At 40.8% G+C, this 24,019-nt stretch overlaps 1 protein-coding gene across 2 annotated transcripts; it reads right to left on the minus strand.

The window, feature by feature from the left end:
* On the minus strand, nt 1–24,019 carry GINS1 (GINS complex subunit 1). Of its 2 annotated transcripts, none has more exons than XM_004270441.3 (7): nt 23,830–24,019; nt 19,119–19,183; nt 15,468–15,566; nt 14,769–14,859; nt 12,263–12,379; nt 7,522–7,596; nt 1–4,419 (listed from the first exon to the last, which is right to left on the minus strand). In XM_004270441.3, the coding sequence occupies exons 1-7, from the start codon at nt 23,902–23,904 to the stop codon at nt 4,351–4,353; spliced, it is 591 nt and encodes a 196-aa protein (XP_004270489.1). In that variant the 5' UTR covers nt 23,905–24,019; the 3' UTR covers nt 1–4,350. The 2 variants fall into 2 exon arrangements, with proteins under 2 accessions (XP_004270489.1, XP_033285324.1); XM_033429433.2 differs by lacking the exon at nt 23,830–24,019 and adding an exon at nt 23,121–23,614.

Here is a 24,019-nt window from a genome sequence, read left to right on the forward strand (position 1 = left end):
TGTCTTAAAAAAAAGAAATTTATTTTCTTACAGGTCTGGAGGAAATCCAAGGTTATTAGCAAGTTTGTTTTTCCTGAGGCCTCTGTCCTTGACTTGCAGATGGCTGCTTTCTTTGCTATTACATGTTGTACTATATGAAAACATTGTTTTTTCTAAAGTTACAAAATAGAATAAATTCAACTCATCCAAAACTACTATCAATTGTGAAAAGCAAAAGATCATCTGAAATCATCTGAAACCTACATCTTCCTCCTCTAAATCCTAAAAGATTAATGCATTATCATCACAGATACTTCTTTTAGTTACATAAGACAAAAAAGGGAAGACAGATACATATTAGGAATGACCATATGTAGAGAAAAGAAAACAATTCCTCAAAACATTTCGAAATATAGAATAAAATATTTAGAAAAACATGATTAACTGAAATTTACTTAAGAAAAAGTAGAAAACTTGACCATAAACTAAAGAAAATAAAAAATTCATCAAAGATCAACATCTCTCTCCAAAGAAGACTCATACTGAGATGGTTCTATAGGTATTAATGCTATTTTAAAAGGTACATTTCTATTAGAAATAGATAAAGTAATAAGCACCACTAAAAAGAGACACCAGAACACTGACACCCCATCTGACTGTGGGCCTCTCATTCTGCCTTCATGTGGTTCACGTGGCCTCTTCACTGAATCTGGGCGCCTATGACTGTATTAATTGACTGGATTTGGCAGAAATGGTACTAGTTCAGTACTAGGACTAGCCCTTCAAAAAACTAGCAGCGGGACTTCCCTCGTGGCACAGTGGTTAAGAATCTGCCTGCCAAAGCAGAGGACACAGGTTTGAGCCCTGGTCCGGGAAGATCCCACATGCCGTGGAGCAAATAAGCCTGTGTGCCACAACTACTGAGCCTGCGCTCTAGAGCCCGCAAGCCACAGCTACTGAGCCCACGTGCCACAACTACTGAAGCCCGCATGCCTAGAGCCCGTGCTCCACAACAAGAGAAGCCACCGCAATGAGAAGCCAGCACACCGCAACAAAGGGTAGCCTCTGCTCGCCGCAACTAGAGAAAGCCCGCACGCAGCAACGAAGATCCAACACAGCCAAAAAAATAAATTTTTTTTAAAAACAATGTAAAAAATTTAAAAAAAAAAGAAAGAAAGAAAACTAGCAGCACCCACATCCACCCTCTTAACACTGCAGGTGTCCTAAGCTGCCAGGTGAGAAGCCCAGCCAGCTTGCTGGAGAGAACCACGGGAGAGGCCCACATGGAGACCAGAGGCCAAGCCATCCTGGCCAAGCCACCACCTGAATGCAACTGTATCAGGGACACAAAGCAAGATCTCCAGAACCTCCCAGCTGAGCCCACTCAACCCACAGAACTGGGAGAACTAATAAAATGGTGTCATTTAAAGCCACTGTGTTCAGATGGCTGTTTCATAGGAACAGATTACTGAAAACACTGACGAAGTATAGACACATATGTGAAGACACACACGTTTCCCTCTTCCCAAACACTATAAACCAGCATCACTCACAGTTGCAAAATTCCACAATAAAATAACACCAAATCAAATCCTGCAGTTCACTGGTTAACACAGCACAGCCAAGAAGAATGTTAAAAATGGAATGCAAGATAGTTCAACAATAAAATTCTATATATATAATTCATAAACTTTAAGGAGTTAAGTGAGAAATCATATATGATCATCACTTAAGTTCCCCAAGTGTACTTGGAAAAATCATGTTTGTTAACTACCACTGTTTTGTTTTATTATGGTATTAAATTTATTTTGAGGTTTCAAGTTGCACTGGCCACAAGTTTTGGTAGTTTTCCTGGAGAAGTATGGGATAGAGAGATTAAGAAGACTGTGGCATTCCAGTCAAGTCAGGAAAAAGATAAGTTGTTAGCTATTACCAGCAGTAGTCAACATTTTCCTGACAGTTCTAGACAACAATATCAATGTGAAAAAGAAATGAGTTTATATAGGAATGTGGCCAAATCATCATAATTTACAGGTTTTTTATATGTATCAGCCAAAACCAATTAGAAAATATAATAGAAAAGAAGATTCCATTCATATTAGAAACAAAAACTAGAAAGTAATTGGGCAAGCACTAAAAAGAAATGGGATTGCACTTATATCCGTAACCAGTTAACGGTGGACACGCTGGATGGTGGTATTCATTTTTTACACTGTATTTTTTTTTTTACCTTTTTAACTGTGCATATATTACCGCTATAATAAGAAAAAAACCATATATTTAAAAATTCTAGCCACAATTCTAGAGCCAGTCAACATAAATCAATAAAACCTACAAAATTTTAACTTTTCAACAAGCATACATTCACTTCAAATAAGGAATATACTTATTATTTTATTCTGGGAATTAAACAGAAAAGTACAACATATATCAATAATTTACATACAGGAATGATGCTGGGTTGGCAACAGGGCAATGGCCTTCATTGCTGTCTGTCCTCACGGCTGATTCACACGGACTCTGGGATCACCTGAACATGGTTCCACACGCTTGGAAGAGCAAAATGCAAGGGAAGGAAGTGACCACTGATGGACAGTTAAAACTGTCATCCATCCCATTCACTAGGGAAATATTCCATATTGTTTATTGCCAGAGATTCAGATGAAAATCTGATGTGGCTACGAACCGATGGGAGGAATTATTTCTAAAAATGAGGGAATTCCCTGGCAGTACAGTGGTTTGGACTCTGTGCTTTCACTGCTGAGGGCATGGGTTCAGTCCCTGGTCGGGAAAGTAAGATCCCGCAAGCCGAGTGGCGCGGCCATAAAAATACATAAACAAAAACAAACAGTCTGTCAAGGGCTGCCTACTGACCTAAGTACGTGTGTTGTGAAAATATGCAGATCCACATCCTAGGTAGAGCCTCTCTATAGCTTGATTTCTTGAGTATAATTTTGGCCAGAAACATTCGCCTGTTTAAGAAATAAACTGCACAGAGAGTGTCAGGTACTGTGTTTATCTGGATTTTAAATTTGAATGCCTGAGATTACAGCCCAGCATCATTCCTATACGTAAATTATTGATATATGTTGTACTTTTCTGTTTAATTCCCAGAATAAAATAATAAGTATATTCCTTATTTGAAGTGAATGTATACTAGTTGAAAAGTTAAAATTTTGTAGGTTTTATTGATTTATGTTGACTGGCTCTAGTCACTGGTCATGGAGGGGCTGGTGCGGAAAGGCCACTGACCACCAGGCAAGACCACTCTGTGCCTCTCCGATGTCTACCATTTTCAGTTTATCAGGCAACAGAAACTGCGCTCCACTTAGCTGACCAGCTCTTCATGTGACTTTCTGGTCACTGTGACTGTTGGGGGGAAACTGCACAAAGTTCCTTTCCTAGCCCCAATTTCAATTTCCCTTTCCAAAGGGGAGATCCTGGTGCTCACCCCACAAGCTCGCAGACACGCATGACCTAGATCAGCCACCACTGCTGGAAATGGGCAAAATCCATTGTGTCCTTCCTTTCTTCCTTAACAGCCAGGTGATAAGTTAACATGTTATTGAACATTAAATACGCTGAAAATTTTATAGGCCATCAGCTCCACCTGCCCATGTGATTTGGAAACAGGAATTGCAGAAATTCAGCTCCCTGGCTTGCACAATGCACACTTCCAGCAACACAAGATGCACAAGGACCTCCTATCTCCCTATACAGCCAGGTGAAACTTCCTCATTGTTTAAAAGAGATTAAAATGTAATATTCATAATTTACTTTCATTAAACAAAAACACACTATAGTATTTTGGGAACTGTATATAGTATTTTGGGAATTGTAGGAATGTTGTGATTACAGATACAACGTACCACACAAAGGGGAGAATCCTGTACAATAGAAAAATAAACCACTTCTACCTTGTAAGCACAGAATGAGAAGATGGCAGTGTATGAACTAGGAAGCACTCTCTTTAGGCACAGAATCTGCTAGAGTCTTGATCCTGGACTTCCCTCTAGAACTGTGGACAGCAGATTGGATATGTGGAGTCTCTGTATGGCAAGAATTCAAACTCTCTATTGAGAACTGATGCTTCAAAAGGCAAGCATACAACATAGATTCAGAAATGTTTACCATAAAAGGTTATAGAATTATATTTGGAAATTAAATAAAAGAGAAACTAAGGTTCAAATGAAAGAAAAGAAAAAGAAAAACAAACCATACTCCTTGGCCAAGCATTCCTGGTTAAAGTAAGTCTAAATTTTAAAACCAAAAAGTGGTGGGCCTGGGGGAGGTGGAGAGGGAGATGGAGAAGTGTCCTTGGTTGAGTCCAGCCTCGAACGGGGGAAGCCCTGGCAGCCATCTGGCGAGAGGTCACGACAGCACGTGCTCCAGGATGCCCTGTCTAATCAGCTGCTCACACTTCCACCGAGGTAGAAAGTGCTGAGGGAAGAGGGGGAGGAAGAAAAAGGAATGAAAAGAATGTTAAATTACACGATGCATCATTAAAAAGCAGCAACGCATTATACATATATTTCAAACTCCACCAGCTAAGTAGTTAAAAGCTAAACTTAAGTATTTTTGCTATTTTAATCAACTGAAATGGATGTCACCTAGAGCTGTACTGAAATCTGAATTTTATAAACAAATTCACGTTTTGCTTAAGTTAAATTTAACTAAAGAGTTTTGAATTCTAGTAGGTATTTTCCTTAATGTTTGCATTTTAAAATTTATGCACAGGGGCTTCCCTGGTGGCACAGTGGTTGGGAGTCCGCCTGCTGATGCGGGGGGCGCGGGTTCGTGCCCCGGTCCGGGGGGATCCCATGTGCCGCGCAGCGGCTGGGCCCATGAGCCATGGCCACTGAGCCTGCACATCCGGAGCCTGTGCTCCGCAACGGGAGAGGCCACAACAGTGAGAGGCCCGCGTAACGCAAAAAAAAAAAAAGAAAAAAAAAATTTATGCACAGAAAACCCAGGTAGGTGAGATTTGGGGCACTGGATCACCAGTGGTACAGCAACAGCTCATTAGGAAGGCAAACGGAAGGAGTGTCTTCTCCATTAAACCTTTTCTAGGATCTGAGTCTGAACAGTCATTCTTCTACTAACAATGCAACTCTTCTCCCATATTTTCCAAGGATTAAAAGTCATTGTAACCTATGACATGGGTGCTGGTCACACGCTGTGTGGAGGATGCCAGTGCCTGGCTAAGGCTCATCCTCAACGTCTCCTGAGAGGACACTGCTCTCATTCTGAGGTGGAAAGGAGTCTCCTTGTCTGATTCCCTCTCAAAACACCAGGGCTTAAAACGAAAGTGAACATTTAGTAAACTCTGGAGCGGGGAGGTGCTGGAAGTGAGGCAGGAAGACTTTCCAAGCTCACAAGTGACCAAAGAAATCTCAAAGACGAGACAGAGATACTTGGGTAAAAACAAGAAACAGTACATTAGAAAGTGCAGTGTAGGTGACCCTAGAAAGTAACTGAAGGAGAGAGTATGCAAAGTATTCAAGGACGTGGAAAGGCCTCAGGTGAGACCCATGACCAAAGAAACTCCTCCAAACCAGTCATGAAGACCCATGGGCCAAGGACTGTTGTCTAATTTAAGCGAATTTTTAAAAAGCCTTAAGAATATAAAATGTAAAAAAAAATAAAGAGAGAGAGAAAAAACTATAGAGTTGCTCATTTAACAATTATTCCAATATCTACTAAAAAGAGGGAGTTCTGATTTCTGGACAACCAGCATGCTTGCCATAGACTCAATAAGGGAGGAATGTACAGTAGGAAAATGTTTCCCTATTAATATTGTATATTATGTGGGTGATCTACACTATAGATTTTATAGAAAACTGGTTTCAGATGTGCTCAGACATCTTAGAAGCCCCTTAATATCAGTTAGAGTAGATTTTGCTTTTAAGTTTCCCCATTTTTATAGGGTGATACCGAGAGACAAAGTCTCATTAAGAGGAAGGCTTCTGAATGCGCCACACAGTAAACAGCAATCGTCTAACAGCAGCAGATGGAGGAGGGACTGGGTTTCGGCCGCCCTGGCCCCACCCAGGCCCTCCCTGCTGAGGAGTCTTAGTACACCTGGTGGGAAGACTGGCCACAAAGCTCGAGAAAGAAATTCAACCATGGGACACTGTTTGGGGTGAAGTGCATTTTCTCACATCTTGCTTTATGAGGCTAGCTTTGTTCTTGTGAACCCAGAGCTTCACCATCTATTTTCTATTCATTAGTATCCTTGGAAGGGAAACTTTTGCCTTAACAACCAAAGATTTTAGGGTACCCTGAAAATCTGTCTTTAATAATTTCAACTTTTGTTTCAGGAAACTATTTAAAACTCCAAGGGTACTAGTAAAATAAGAGACCAACTCACCCTCCCTTAGGGAAATGAGCTAAGAACCACATAACCAGAACGATTCTTTGGCTCAACAGAACAAACAGAAGTCAACAAAAGTGACTAGGGTCATTAAATACCAACCGTCTCATAACAAGATGGCAGGCAACAAAGGAAAGAGTGGTTTTTACTAGTTCACCTTTCCTCCTATGCTAATATGACTACAGAAAATAGAGATAGGATAAAATAAATTTAGCTACTGTGAATTCATCTAATGTGAACTTGAAGATTTCTAAGGAAACAATAAATTGAGATTCTTCGTAAGGAAAAATTTAGTGAGTTACAATTTCACAATTTCAGTCTTTCCCTATTAAATTCTATTATGTTTATATATTAAATACTTAGAAATTTTTTGATACATATCACTATTTGTTAGCTAAAGAACTAAGATTTACAAGGTGAAGAAGTATAGGCTGAAAACTAGTGCTTAGCACCTTTTTAATAAATAATAATTTGAAGAAAGGAGCTAAATGCAACAACATAGTAGCCCCTTAACTAGAGTAAGACCCACTGTGGCAACTTCCCAGGGAAATGCTTAGTATTAAATTCAAGCAATACCCTAGTAAATTATAGCTAATGCTTGAGTATGGGTTTGAACTGCATGACTCCACTCAAATATGCGTATATATATATATATATATATATATATATACACACACACACACACACATACACATATATAAAACCTGTATTTTCATTTTACAGATCTTTAAATTGACTAAGTATGGGGAAAAGTTCGTGTTCAATTAGAGATCACAACAGGTGGGATCAAAAGAACTAGGGCTTGGGTCCTAATTCTATTCAAACTGTTTTAGCTTCCAGCCTTTGGGTGAGTCATTTATCAATCCCTTTGTTTTTGAGGCAGAGAGAAGTACTCAGATTTCCAACTGTGTGGGGAGAGGGGAGTCTGTAGGCACCCCTAATCCCTGTGCATTGTTCAAGGGTCAACTGTAATTAACCCTTTCTTACTATATGCAACGTTTGCTTCACGCCTTTACATTTAGAAAAAGGACAAAAGAGTATTTTATAATAAACATAATTCCTACGATACAAATGATCATCACAAGGTGATACTTACCTTGCTACTGATTCCAACATTTTCATCATTCAACACTCTTACAAAATTTAAAGTATCTTAAGACAATAAATACCTGGCTATTTTTTTTTAATAGGACTGAAGTACCATCATCAACTTCAAATTCTCCATAGTCTTTTAGACACCGCACCTGAAAAGAAAAACTGATGTTTTATCCAAATTACTTTTTAATATGTAGAAACCATAAAGCAGATGGGGATTTATATATACCCATATGAAAAGTATTAGGCTTTCTCTTTATTTCTTCTCTGTGTACTTAGGCCTAGTACTCCTTCCTGTGGTATTCTAGTGGTTCCAATGGTCCTGTTTTGACGGGGAGGAAGAAAAATGGCAAATCTCCGAAAATATGTGTATGTCAGCACTGACAGCAAGGAAACCTAAGGAGCTGCCAAAAAGAGACAGTGTCACTGGATTGTTTTCCCTCTGCAAATTATGAAAAATCAAGCAGTTGAAAACACATCTACAGGGACTTCCAGGGTGGTCCAGTGATAAAGAATCCGCCTTACAATGCATGGGACGCAGGTTCAATCCCTGGTCAGGGAACTAAGATCCCACATGCCACAGAGCAACTAAGCCCATGTAACTAAGCCCACGCACCACAACTACTGAGCTTGCGCACCTCAACTAGAGCCCGCGAGCCGCAAACTACAGAGCCCACAGGCCCTGGATCCCTGCGCCACAACTACAGAGCCCACATACGCTAGAGCCCATGCACCACAACCAGAGAAGAGAAAACCCGCACGCCACAACTACAGAGAAGCCCGCACACCACAACGAAAGATCCCTCATGCCTCAACGAAGATCCCACGTGCCACAACTAAGACCTGACACAGACAAAAATAAAATTAAAAAGAAAACAAAAAAAAAACCCATATCTACAAAGAAAAGAGAACATTTTAGATCTACCCCAACCTGCCTCTTACAGATTCCTCCCATAAAGTATCAATATCTGAGAACAGGACATAAGTCTATAAGATTTGTTTTACAGATTCTGCCAATCTCCTTTGACTGATTGATTCAGACTCTTTCCCAGTATTACTTAGAGGCACACTAGGAAAGAAAAGATATAGACTCATGCTACATGAATCAGGAGAGGCTCTTAGTTGGAAGGTGGGAGGGGTAAGGAGCCTGATAACCACTTCTGCAATTGCAAAGAAGGAACATTCAAAGGTAGCCCCAGAAATCTCAGACCTGGCTCAGCTTCAAGTGCTGCCACAGGAAAGGCGGGAGGGCATTTTCATCTCCTATGAGAGTTCAGACCTCAGTTTATTCTCCAGAGTACTAGCACTGGTGTTAGCAAAGCCAACTCCAATGGCAAGTCTCTGATTCCTACTTTTCCTGGATAATTTCATGTCCTGTGATTCCTCTGCAATCCTACCATGACTCCCAAAAGTATTTTAAGTTGGTTTGAGAAATACAAGAAAAATCCCCCCCACCACCAGCATTTTGCTTCTTTAAATAGACTTTTATTGTGGAAAATCTCAAACACATTGAAAAGTAAAAAGGCTAATAAACTCAATGTCCCACCAACTGGCTTCAACTACTATCAACATGTGGCCAATCTTGTTCCCTCGCCCACTTCTGGGTTATTTTGAAGCAAATCCTAGACATCATTTCATTTAATCTATAATTATTTTAGTGCTTATTTCTATAAAATAAGATTGTTTAAAAAAATCCCAATACCATTATCACACCTTATTAATAAATTTTTAATATTATGAAATACCCAGTTAGAATCCAAATTTCCCCATTTTGTCGCATTAATTTTTTTTTAAGTTGCCATGCTCAAATGAGAGTCAAACAAGAGCTACACATTACACATTTCTGATATGTCTCCAAGTCTCCTTTAATCTACAGGGTTCTCCCCCTTCCCCTTTCCCTTGGCAACTTACTTGTTAAAGAAACTGGGCAGTTTGGTAGTTTCCCAAAAATAGATTCTGTTGTGGACTCCTGTGGGGTCATTTAACATGTTCCCCCATCCCTGAATTTCCTATAAACTGGAAGTTAGGTGTAGGGGCTGGATCAGATCAGGTTTAGTTTTCTGGCAAATGGTGTTATGATGTTGTGAAGCACAAAATGTCTGGTGTCCCTTTTTGTTTTTTGGGTTTTTTTGTTTTTTTTTTTTTTGGCTGTGTTGGGTCTTCATTGCTGCGCGCGGGCTTTCTCTAGTTGCAGCGAGCGGGGGCTACTCTTAGTTGCAGTGCATGGGCTTCTCATTGCGGTTGGCTTCTCCTGTTGCAGAGCACAGGCTCTAGGAGTGCGGGCTTCAGTAGTTGAAGCACATGGGCTCAGTAGTTGTGGCACACAGGCCCTAGAGCACACAGGCTTCAGTAGTTGCAGCATGTGGTCTCAGTAGTTGTGGCGTGTGGGCTCTAGAGGGCAGGCTCAGTAGCTGTGGTGCACAGGCTTAGCTGCACAGACTTAGTCGCTCTACAGCATGTGGGATCTTCCTGCATCAGGGATCAAACCTGTGTCGCCTGCATTGGAAGGCGGATTCTTAACCATTGCGCCACCAGGGAAATCCTGGTGTCCCTTTTTGGATGTTAAGATTGATCAATGGGCCTAGGTGCTATCCATACCCATCCACTACTAAGGTCTCTCTTAAGCTTTTCACCTAATGCTTTAGCAGCTACTTGCCTCCATGCATTAGGGCTACAAAATGGCATTAATGTAGTTTTTTTATTCCTTCTGCATTTATTAGCTGGAATTCTTCTATACAAAAGAGATTTCCCTCGTAAACAATTTGGCTACCCTGAGATAGAATTTGTGCAGTAACGGAAGATGGATGCTTGACTCCATTCTTTCATTTACCATTTTCCAAAATGAGTTGCATCCTTCATATTCTCCAAGGAGACCCAAAGAGGTTTCAGTTTTAAAACTGTTGTTGTTAGGTGTCATTGATTTGATTGATGTGATGCAATTCACTGCAGTTTATCATTTTGATGCTCAAACTGTCCTTTCTTTGGCTAATGAGAGCTCCTTCGAATCAGCTCCCAAGTCTTTTCAGCACTCCCCTTCTAGTCCTTGATACTTTCTTTCTTTCCATGCTCCGCTTGTACATCTTTAATCTATTTGAGCCCTGGAATCGGCCATTTTCCCCCCAGGAGTCCTGGTTTCCTTTCACAGGAAATGGCATGTAGACTCAAGAATGTGGATGCTCATGGCTACTGGGTTGGTCCTTGTTTCTAGGCCTTTTCAGTGGACAGAGCTAAGAAATGCTTCTTTAGAAGAGATGATTCAACATGAGTCCATGCTATTACTTTTTTGCTCTATTCTTCAATATATAAACTGTTTATTAAAGAATATTATATTATTCTTAGGAATATTATTACTAATAACATTATTACGAATAATATGATTACTAAAAACAGGTTAAGATTTCTTTGTAATTCTTTTCATCCTTCGTATGTACCTACTAGGGAAATACAATCAATCTATGTGTTTTAAAGTAATTTAAATAACCACTGTTTGACTAATCTACCAACATGAAAACACAGGTTCATTTGTTTCATTTTGTTTTCAAAATGTATAAGTTGGTTTTCCACTTTGATTTCATTTTGTTTTAACAATATGTAAAATATTTACATGGTTCCAAAGTTAAAATTTTAAAACAGGTACAGTCAGAAAATTTTAGCTGTTCCATCCTATTCCTGCCACCACCTACAGGTAAAATTTTTGGTTTGAGTTTGTTTCCTTTCTTTTTTGTGCTTTGCTTTATTGTGCTTCTCAGATATTGCCCTTTTTACAAATTGAAGGTTTGTGGCAACCCTGCATTGTCAGATGATGGTTAGCATTATAATGCTAATGCATATTCAACAGACTACACTATAGTGCAAACATAACTTTTATATGTACTGGGAAACCAAAACATTTCATGACTCATTTTATTGAATATGCACTTTATTGTGGGTCTTAAACCAAACCCATGATATCTCCAAGGTATGCCTGTATAAACTAATATATATTCATATACCCCTTTTCTTTTCTTTTCTTTTCTTTTTTTTGCGGTACGCGGGCCTCTCACTGTTGTGGCCTCTCCCGTTGCAGAACACAGGCTCCGGACGTGCAGGCTCAGCGGCCATGGCTCACGGACTCAGCCGCTCCGCGGCATGTGGGATCTTCCCGGACCGGGGCACGACCCCGCGTTCCCTGCATCGGCAGGCGGACTCTCAACCACTGTGCCACCAGGGAAGCCCTCTTTTTTTTTTTTTTTACATCTTTATTGGAGTATAATTGCTTTACAATGGTGTGTTTGTTTCTGCTTTATAACAAAGTGAATCAGCTATACATATACATATATCCCCATATCTCCTCCCTCCTGCGTCTCCCTCCCACCCTCCCTATCCTACCCCTCTAGGTGGTCACAAAGAACCGAGCTGATCTCCCTGTGCTATGCGGCTGCTTCCCACTAGCTATAGATTTTACATTTGGTAGTGTATATATGTCCATGCCACTCTCTCACTTCGTCCCAGCTTACCCTTCCCCCTCCTGTGTCCTCAAGTCCATCCTCTACGTCTGCATCTTTATTCCTGTCCTGCCCCTAAGTTCTTCAGAACCTTTTTTTTAGATTCCATATATATGTGATAGCATACGGTATTTGATTTTCTCTTTCTGACTTACTTCACTCTGTATGACAGACTCTAGGTCCATCTACCTCTCTACGAGTAACTCAATTTCATTTCTTTTTATGGCTGAGTAATATTCCACTGTATATATGTGTGCCACATCACCCCTTAAACAAAAGTCATCACAGTCTATGCATTAAAGAAAAATCCATTTTAAAAAGGTATACTTACTTCTATGTATAGGTTTTTTGGAGGTTTCATATCCTGTGTGATGTCCAAACCTTCATGTCCTCCCAACGACCTCATGTAGGTAGCAAGGGACTTTTTGTAATGATTGAACCATTCCATCTACAAACATAAAGATGGCCATTTGACAAAGCTGTAAGAAAACAAACTTGCAGAAATTATATACTAATCCTTTCAAAAACAGCACACATCCCCACATGGATCATTACTATGACCATTCATTCAAACCACAAATATTAGTGACTGCCTGTTATGAACCAGGCACTGGTCTAGGTACTTAGGATCATTTAACAAAGTGAACAAACATCTCTGTTCTCACAGAACTTACATCCCAGCATACTTAATCACAGACCTAAGGAACTTTCCACCAGAAACCAAACCATGAAAAATACACCATTTCAGAATTATGATCTCTTCAAACTTCAAACTCTGTATTGACAGGTTTTCTGAAAGCTATAAAATGCTGTTGAGAAAAACACCCAAATGTCCATCAACTGATGAATGGATAAGATGTGTACATCCCTACAATGGGATTATTCAGTCGTAAATCAGAGTGGAGCTCTTATATGTGTTACCACATGCATGAACCTTGAAAACATGCTGAGTGAAAAACACAAAAGGCCACATATTGTACAATTCCACTCATATGAAAAGTCCATACTAGGCCAATCCATGAAGAAAGCAGAGTAGTGGCCTCTAGGGCCTGGGAAGAGGGGACAGAATATGTTCTGGATAAGATGGTGGTGACGGATGCACAACTCTGTGAATATCCTAAATACACTGAATTGTACACTTTAAAAGGATAAACTTTAGGGGATGTAAATTATATCTCAGTAAATCTGGTTTTTTTTTTAATTGTTGAGAGAAGTTAAAGAAAACCAAAATATGTGGAAGGATATACCACTTTCAAGGATTGGGTGATTCAGTATTGTAATAACATCAACTGATCCATAGATCCAATTCAATCTCAATCAAAACCCCAATTTTTTAAAAAATGGAACTTGATAAATTGAGTCTAAATTTGCAAGGAAATGCAGAAGGCCAAAAGCAGTGAAGACATTGAAAAAGAAGAACAAGATGGGAACACTTACTCAAGACTTATTATAAAATTCCAATAATTTAAACAATATGAAATTGGTACAAGGACAAATAGACTAAGAAAGAAGAGAAAGTCCCCCATCCAAAATCCACAGATATATTGACATTCAATTTATGACAAGTGGCACTGTGCACAGAGCAAGGGGAAAAGAGGACCTTTTCAATAAATGATGCCATCTCAATATCCATATTCAAAATGCAACTAGGCTCTTACATTATTCACAAAAATCTATTCCAGTACTGTAAATCTCTTTGTGAAAGGTAAAACAAGGTAACTTCTAAAAGACTATACACATAACCTGCATTAGTAAAGTGTGTGTGTGCGCATACATACACACACCTCTCCCTCAGGTTCAATAATCTGCCAGAATGACTGACAGAACCCAGTAAAGCACTACACTGACAATTACAGTTTTATTGCAGATACAAATCAGAACCAGCCAAAGGAAGAGACACCCAGGATGAGGTCTGGGAGTCCCAAATGTGAAGCTTCGAGTATCCTCTCCCTGAGGAATCAGGACACACCACCCTCCTGGCACACTGATATGTAACAACACACACAAAGTACTGTCAACCAGGGAAGCTCACACAGCTCTGGGGTATCATTACATAGGCTTGATCGATTGATCAAATCATGGTTGATTGAATCACAGGTGACTGAGCTCTACTTCCAGCTCCCTTCTCCTCTCTCCAAGTTGGACTAATATCAAGAGGATAAAAGCCCCAAACCTGAGGGGATGGTGGGAACCTCTGAATTTGTAGCCAGTTGGTCAGAAGGGAGGGTGGCCTTGGGAACCTCAAACTTTACGGCTGGTATCTGAAGTGAGAGCAGTCTTAACCTATGAAGTTTGGTCTAACTTTAGGTAGTGTCCGAAGTCACTGCAACACTGTAGGCAGTATGACCCTCACTTTGTAAATGAGGGAATTTAGGCACAGGGAGAGGTCGAGTCACTTGCCCAAGATCTGACAGTGGCAGAGCCAAGGTTTGTACACAGGTTTGCTTGGCTCCAATCCTGTGTCCTTAAATATTGTCCCTTAATGACTGGATAAATCAAGAATTCAAGTATTCACATTGATAAGCAAATTATGTATACCCACATATTTTATGGAAAATCTCCCAATAATAATTCCAGGTTTTTCATCCTACTGATGGATCACTAACAAGTAACATAATGGGACCCTTTATTTTGTTAAGTAATAGTAGTTTTCCATATAGCATTTAGAATTACTCCTATCATTCTCATCACAGTATATACTAGAGACCAAAAATTACTCAAAAACAAATGTTAAAACAAAAAAAGATTTTTGAAACACTATAAATACTATTTCAGAACACTGCCATAACCTCAGCTATTTTCCAAATTCACAAACTTGAACAACAATGCTGACTTACTTCTTCAGCAGACATGTGAAATCGTAAAGCACTTGGCAAGACACTGCCACATTCCCACCTGAGTGCTCTAATCCGAAGCAATCGGTCATACCTAGGACATTAATAAGGTATTAGATGGCATAACAGAGGGATATCAGAAGTTGTTTTCATCAAAAGAGACTCCAGACTCAACCACCAAAATTTAACATGTGGACTTTTATTTGGTTCCTGAGGCAAACAAACCATTGTAAGAGGACATCTTTGGGAAAACAGGGAGAATAGGAATACAGTATGGATGGATGCTGTGAAGTCGGGTTTATTCCTCTAGGTATGAGAATCATAGTGGTCATGTAAGAAAAAGTCCATAAGGTCCTTATTTCTTAGAGATGCATACTAAGGTATTCAGCGGTAAAATGCCCGATGTTCTACAATGTTTTAGCATAGACAAAACAAGATGAAGCAATTATGGCAAAATGTTAAGAATTGTTAAGCCTACCTGATGGCTCCATGGGGGTTTGTAATATTATTCCCTAATTTTATGAATACTGCAATTTTTCATTATAAAAAAAGTTTAAATAGAAAAAAGAGAAGAATTTAGAACGCTCATAAAAGAGAGACAAATCTAAGAATTCCTGTTATCCATATAAAATGGTTAATTAGGAAACCACATGGGAACCCTCCACTGCTCCCTGCCACCCCAGCAAACACAGAGAAGCTCACAGGTATGCTACAGTGCAGCGCTGATTTCTTAACAAAGAACAGTGTCGAAACTTGATGGTTGGTATCAAATCACTTCGTCCACCTGACTTCGCTTCATTCCTGGTAAAACATTTAAGGAGGAAAAGAATGTCTATTTCAGTATATGTCGAATTTTCCAAGCCAACTAACAAGTGACTCCATGCTTGTTTTTATCCATTTATGTTAGCAGTTAACCTACCCAAATAGTACCTGTCTCATCAGAGCTTTTGCTAACATGTTAAAAGATTAAGAAAGCCAAAAGCTAACTAATTTGCCTAGGATCACACTCCCAGTGTTCTGTTTAGCCATGTGGCACTTTGCATTTTGCACACTGATTAATCTCCATTGTCTCCAAAAGACAAATATTGTGTTTCCTCACTTTTTGGAATCCCTTTTTCATGGTGGGATAAGAGACAGATCGAATATCACGGTGCATAAGATTATGGCCTCACATCATGTTCTGATCCTATGGAGTCCTCTTTTTGTGGTACTTCCAAATCCTCATTCTAATAATGTGAGCTAAGAATTCTGGAGTCAGGTGGTCCTCCACTCATCCAACAAATATTTATTGATCTTCAACTATGTGCATGTTCTGTACTTTAGGGTCCTTCACACAGAAAGGGAGAAAATTTTGGTTTTACCCTATAAAATATATATCTCCTTGGTTATTAGACAAGTATTGCACTTTAAAACCAGATGTTTGGGAATTCCCTGGTGCTCCAGTGGTTAGGACTCTGCACTTTCACTGCTGAGGGCACGGGTTCAATCCCTAGTCAGGGAACTAAGATCCCACAAGCCTTGTGGCACAGCCAATAAATAAATAAATAAAATAAAATAAAACCAAATGTACAATTGTTTAATGGGTATAGTGTTTCAGTTTTACAAGATGAAGAGTTCTGGAGATGACGGTGATGGCTATATGACATTATGAATGTACTGAATACACTGAACTGTACGCTTTAAAATGGTTAAGATGGGGGACTTCTCTGGTGGTCCAGTAATTGGGACTCCACACTTCCACTGCAGGGCAGGGGGCAGGGAACTAGGATCCCATATGCCCCCCAGTGTGGCCAAAAAAAAAAAGTTAAGATAGCAAATTTTATGTGATGTGTATTTTACCATAATAAAAAGAAAAAACTGGAAACAAAACAAAACAAAGCCAGGTATACAGAATTAATTAGAATCTACTCTGGAGTTTTAAAAGGAAACAAATACAAAATATACGTGCCTGCTCCAGGCCCTGAAAATAGAGGTAAAATATATGTCCCATTTTACCATGTCTTCCAGATTGTTCTATACACTTCTGCCACTCTACAAACGTTAGATATATTCTCAACATTTTTTTGTTGTTGTTTTTTGTTTTTGGCCACAACAAGAGGCTTGCAGGATCTGAGTTCCCCAACCGGGAATCGAACCCGTGCCCCCTGCAGTGGAAACGCAGAGTCCCAACCACTGGACCACCAGGGAATTCCCTATTCTCCACACTGTTTACAATGTGCTCTGGATTATAAAGAAATAGCACAAATAAAATACAGCCAACCTAACATCAGAGTACTTTATTAGGTACATAAGAACTTCCTTAAAAAACTCACATTTACACATGAGTAATTAAATAGGAACAGAGTTCTTCTGACAAATAATTTTAACCAGAAACTGGTAATAGTGACTGACCCCCGAGAACCAAACTAGGAGGATAGGGCACAGAATTTTGGATCATGAATTTCCAGATGGTATGAATACAGGAAAATCATCCTCTTACTGGACCAAGGCCTGTTAGGCCACCTCCTAAATATGTCTATAAACTGTTCACTTTCTCCCTAGTCTGGCTTACCTCTCCTGCCACCTGCATGACCAGCATGCCTCCCTATCCTCTCAGCCCCTCCATTTACTAACCACAGCAGCAGCCAGGGTGGTCTTTTAAAACACAAACATGCCTCCACCTGCCCCACATGCTTAAAAATCTCACCGGGTGTCACCCTTTGCCTGCTCACTAAGTTTCAGCCACACTGGCTTTCTTTAATGATCAGTTCCCTGAGCATCCCATCCTCTTTCATGACTCAGGGTCTTTGCATATGCTGTTTCCTCCACCTAGAATGCTCTCTGCCCCAATTACTGCCTCGCTAAAACCTGCTTCTCCTTCAGGCCCCAGCTGAAATGTCTCTTCCTTGGAGAGAACTTCCCTGATTCCTCAATCTACTAATATTTTCAATTCATTATTCTCTCTCCTAGTGCTGTTGTTTTCCTTCATAGCATGTATTCCAACTTGGTGTATCTGTATTTAATATCTGCCTTCTGCCTTACACTGTGAGGGTCATGGGGGCAAAAATCTTGATTATGTTGTTCACAATTGAAATACCAGAGCCATTTATCAGCTCATAATTGTTTAGTACATATCTGCTGAATGAACAAATGAACAGTTTGGGAACCTGAGTTCAGGACTTTACATTTCCCTTACATTTACTGCAGACCTGTTGCAGTTCAGTTCCTTGTTCCATCTGTATCTATCCTTAAATACAGTAACTGCAAAACGTGCCTACTGTTCTGTGTACTCCACAAATCTTAACAGCATAGTACTGATTTCTATGTCCAACTAACTGATGAAAACACTCCCTAACAAGGCCAAACATGAAACCTCATGTTGCAGACAGGTTGAGATCTGAAGACCTCGCCTTTGATCCAGCAGTTAGTACTCTGTGTCTTACTCTTCACCAAATCACAGGACCCTGTGAAGTTGGTCATTCAGCCCAAATTCTCCACTGGGTCAACTACCATGCTTGGCTCTAAATAGTCTGTAACTCAAGAACCCTCTCACCTACCAAGCCTTCTGTAGCACTAGTTCTCAGTGAACTCCATTCAAGATATTGTAAGTCACTGCTGCTCCTGCTAAGTTTACAAACTGCCTGTTCTCCTTTTAACCCACTAAGTCTTCTACTGATGAAAACAAGCAGTGGAAACAATACATTTCACTTAAGGTTGTTACTTACTCCTGTCTCATCTCTTTTAGGTCCACCCCGATTCATTTCAAGTCATATCAGTCAAACAACAAATATTTATTGAACATCTACCATATGCCAAGCACTGTTTGAATCCCCATGGACATAGCAGTGATTAACATAAATCCCTCTAGTTCTGTATAGTTAGGGTATGATCAGGCTCACAGAGAATTAGAAAAAACAAATCATATCTAAAATCTAATGTTGGGACTTCCCTGGTGGCGCAGTGGTTAAGAATCCACCTGCCAATGCAGGGGACATGGGTTCAAGCCCTGGTCCAGGAAGATCCCACATGCCGCAGAGCAACTAAGCCTGTGCGCCACAACTACTGAGCCTGCACTCTAGAGCCCGCAAGCCACAACTATTGAAGCCTGCGCGCCTAGAGCCTGTGCTCTGCAACAAGATAAGCAACCTCAATGAGAAGCCCATGCACCACAACGAAGAGTAGCCCCCGCTCGCCGCAACTAGAGAAAGCCCGCGTACAGCAATGAAGACCCAACGCAGCCAAAAATAAATAAATAAATAATAAATTAATTTAAAGATAATAAAAAATTAAAAAAATTAAAACTAATGTTAAGATTATCTGATTTCAATATAATATTTCTTAAATTGTTTTAAAATATCAATCTTATCAACTTACACATCAGATTGGTTTTGTTCATATAAAGCTTTCATCTCCTCCAGAACTTGCCTGAGTCCATCCTCCTAGAACATATAAAATTACGCTCATTAATTCCCCCACCAAGTTTGTAGCAATATTTTATCTATGTTTATCTTTGATTTATGTATGTTATCAAAAACCAATAGTACAGGACTTCCCTGGTGGCGCAGTGGTTAAGAATCCGCCTGCCAATGCAGGGGACACGGGTTCAAGCCCTGGTCCAGGAAGATCCCACATGCCGCAGAGCAACTAAGCCCATGCGCCACAACTACTGAGCCTGCACTCTAGAGCCCGCAAGCCACAACTACTGAGCCCATGTGCCACAACTACTGAAGCCCTTGCGCCTAGAGCCTGTGCTCTGCAACAAGAGAAGCCACTGCAATGAGAAGTTCATGCACCACAACAAAGGGCAGCCCCTGCTCGTCGCAACTAGAGAAAGCCCACGCACAGCAACGACGACCTAACACAGCCAAAAAAAAAAAAAAAAAAAAACACAATAGTCCTTCCACACCTACTAGGATGGCCATGATAACAAGTGTTGGAGAGGATGGGGAGAAATTGGAACCCTTGTACAATGCAGGTAGGAATGTAAAATGGTACAGCCCTGTAGAAAACAGTCTGATGAGTCCACAAAAAGTTAAACACAGAATTACCATATTAACCAGCAATTCCACTCCCAGGTATATACTCAAGAGAACTGAAAACCTATGTTCATACAGAAACTTGTACACAAATGTTCAGAGCAGCATTATTCATAACAGCCAAAAAGTGGAAACAACCCAAATGTCCAACTGATGAACAGATAAACCAAATACTGTATATCCATTCAATGTAATATTATTCAGCCAAAAAAAGAAATGAAGTACTGATACATGCAACAACATGGATGAACCTTGAAAACATTACGCTTAGTGAAATAAGCCAGACACAGAAGGACAAATATTGTATGATTCCACTTATCTGAAACAGGCAAATTCACAGAGACAAAGTAGATTAGAGGTTACCAGGAGCTGAGGGGAAAGAGGAGTGGGGAGTTACTGCTTAAAGGTTATAGAGTTTGTTTGGCGTTATGAAAAGTTTTGGAAATAAGAGTGATGGTTGCACAACAATGTGAATATAATTAATGCCACTGAAGTGTATACTTAAAAATGGCAAATTTTAAGTTATGTATATTTTACCATAATTTAAAAAAATAAAAAGAAATGAATTACTAACACAAAATACACAATTAACATACTGATTAAGGATAATCTTGAATATACTGTACTGAGAAAAGAAGTCAGACAGAAAGGAGTACACACTGTATGCTTCCAACTGGCCCCGTCCAGAAAAGTTTGCAACTCCGAGCATGTTGACTCCAGAAATACATTTAAAAAGACAAATATAATCTGTAGCACAGAAAGAAAATCCATGGTTGCCTAAGGCTGCAGATGGGAGGTAGCTAGTAGCTACAAAAGAGAAAAGGGAATCCTTGGGGTGACAGAAATCTTGATTGGGTTGCTGGTTATAAGGATTGTATACATTTGTCAAAATTCAAATGTCTATTAAAATGTGTATTTTGTTGTATATAAATTATACCTCGATAAAACTATTGACAAAAAAAATCAATAGCCCTACAGAAGCAATAATGCATGACAAAAGTACATAAATAATTTATTATTTACTGGAAAATGATCTTAAAAGGTTACTACCAAAAAAAATCCCACTGCTAGAATAGAAAATAGAAAGGTCAAAGGAATTTTTCTACTTGAGCAAATCATTAGAGAAATCATTAGGCAAATCATTAGAGACAAGCAAATCAAAACCACAATGAGGTATCACCTCACACCAGTCAGAATGGCCATCATCAAAAAACTACAATCAATGCTGAAGAGGGTGTGGAGAAAAGGGAACCCTCCTGCACTGTTGAGGGGAATGTAAATCGATAGAGCCACTATGGAGAACAGTATGGAGGTTCCTTAAAAAACTAAAAATAGAACTACCATATGACCCAGCAATCCGACTACTGGGCATATACACAGAGAAAACCATAATTCAAAAAGATGCATGCACCCCAATGTTCATTGCAGCACTATTTACAACAGCCAGGACATGGAAGCAACCTAAATGTCCATCAACTGATGAATGGATAAAGAAGATGTGGTACATAAATACAATGGAATATTACTCAGCCATAAAAAGGAACGAAATTGAGTCATTTGTAAGGATGTGGACAGACCTAGAGTCTGTCATACAGAGTGAAGTAAGTCAGAAAGAGAAAAACAAATACCATATTTTAACGCATATATATGGAATCTAGAAAAATGGTACTGATGAACCTAGTGGCAGGGCAGGAATAGAGATGCATACATAGAGAACAGACTTGTGGACACAGAGGGGGAAGGTGAGGGTGAGACGAATTGAGAGAGCAGCACTGACATATATACACTACCATGTATAAAATAGATAGCTAGTGGGAAGCTGCGGTATAGCAGAGGGAGATCAGCTCGGTGCTTTGTCATGACCTAGAGGGGTGGGATGGGGAGGGTGGGAAGGAGGCTCAAGAGGGAGGGGATATGGAGATATATGTAAACATATAGCTGATTCACTTTGTTGTACAGCAGAAACTAACACAACATTGTAAAGCAATTGCAATCCAATAAAGATATAAAACACACACGCACACAAAATTTTCCATTGGAAGGATAAAAACATTAGAATTATAAAATTCATAAATGTCACACAATAAGTCTGTCAACAAGCAACCTCTACACCTGAAACATTGTAATCCAACTATACTTCAATTGAAAACTTTTTAAAAAGGAGAAAAAAACCACTAATGCTATAACAACAACCAAAAAAAACCCACCCAAAACAAAACAAAGATAAGTAACCCATCTACTTTTAGAGCCAAAATATATGCATTAGCAAAAGTGCTTTGGCACTACTGGTATAATTACAGAATTACACTTTACTTAACCCTGCTTGAATATAAGAAATGATTCTTGATGAAAAAATGAAAGCATGATTTCTACCTTTTCTTTCATCAGCTGGTTAAAAGAGATCATAGAAAAGTCTGATTTATTAGAATTCAGTTAAATATTCCATTTATTACAAATATTGTTTTAAGGAATAGTTGAAACTCTTGCACAATTAGTAGATCAGCAGGTATACAAAAGACAAGTGTGAAATAACTTTTTAAAGATACCTAAAATAATTTTCCTAAAAACTCACTTAAACGATTACCAGTTCTGCATGTAGAAAGTGCATAATCATTCCAATCGGCTGAACACAGCACCTAACCATGAGGGATTATGGAATGAACAAGGCAGAGTCCCTGCTCTAAACCAGCCATCATCTGCCTGGAAGGAATAATTCTTGAAAGTCTGTGTGGTCAAGAGTGTGTGGGGTCAATCAGATCAATTCTTGCTCTCAGCTCAGCTGTGCCAGTGGCCGGCCTCGAAGGCAGGCACGACTGCAAGAAAAGGTGCACCTCCGCCAACTAAGACCCAGAAAAGCGAGTGATTTCACAACTTCTAAGTCCGCCCCTGAGCCCCCCACCCCGAAGTGCGAAACCAACACTTATCCTAAAATGTGAGTGAAAAAGAGAGCTGGACTAAGGGTCTGAATAGCCAGCACCGTGGGCAGTCTCTGAGCCCTTGGGCTGGTTTCCTCCCATGTACCACGAGCCCCAAAGGACCTAGTCTTCCGACCCCAGAGGGGCCACATTTGACAGCCTCCACGCCTCTGCATTCCAGCGTCTCTACTGAACCTCCCACTGTGGTCTCCTAACTTTTTAGATGAAGTAACTGTCTGAAGTTGCAAGAACAACAGACTGGACTCTAGGAAACCTGTATTCAGATTGAGGCTCTGGCTCCAATATGCTGCAAGTTCAGGCAAGTTGCTTAACTGGATCCATAATTTCCGCGGCTCAGTTTCCCCATCCGTTAAATGACCTAAGTGTCAAACTAACTGCTCTTTAATGTTCAAAACAAAACTCACCTTCCCCAAACACTCTTCCTGCTGACCTCCGATGTTTATTCCGCTACCAGAGAAAGAAGCCTCCCGAGATGCCGACCCCTCTCCTCTCCCACTATCCATCCCATCTCCAGCCGTAGCTACAAGTCCTGCTGTCTCAGGACACGGCTTTCAGCACCCGCTGACCGGGCAGTTCGGACCATTACACAGCTTTCGTGTGGTCTACTGTAACCACCCAGAGCCATTCTTTCTTCTCTTCGATCCATTCCCCAAAGTGCCGCCACAGTTATCTTCAAAACACGAAGAGCTACCCCATCGCTGCCCTGAAATGCCTTGTGAGTGAACAGCAAACCTCCCGGCCCCGGAGCCCCCGTGCGGCCCGCGCACCCAGCGCCGGTCGCCCTTCGCCGGCGGGGAGAGGGTGTCCGCACCGCCGGCTCCCCGGCGGGGCTGCGCTCACCGCATCCTCCCAGGCGCGGCCCTAACGCCCCGCTACCCCGGTCCACACCTCCCCAGTGCAACTCACACCTGCGCTCCAGCACCCGTCTCCGGGCCTCTCCGGCGCGTCACCGGGGCGAGGCGCCGACCGTCCAGACCGCGCGCGGGAAGCCGCAGAAACCAACCCGGCCACATCCACCGCGAAGAACCACGGGCACACCCGCCGTCCCGTCCCGGCTGCGCAGTCCCCAGAAAAGCCACCCCTGGGAGGCGCCCGCCCGCCCGCCGCCCTCACGTTGAAGGCCGGCAGCCTTCCCTCGGCCGCGCGGTGCAGCTCGCGGACCAGCTCCATGGCCCTCTCGCAGAACATGGTGGTCGCGCCGACCCTTACAGACAACCGGCTCTCAGTCAAACGGCCGCCTAACCAGGCCCTACGGTTTCAGCTCCTACAGGTCCGCGACGCGCTGGGCCGACCCCGCCTCCGC

Source organism: Orcinus orca, chromosome 16, assembly GCF_937001465.1.
Source record: "Orcinus orca chromosome 16, mOrcOrc1.1, whole genome shotgun sequence".
NCBI classification, from domain to species: domain Eukaryota; kingdom Metazoa; phylum Chordata; class Mammalia; order Artiodactyla; family Delphinidae; genus Orcinus; species Orcinus orca.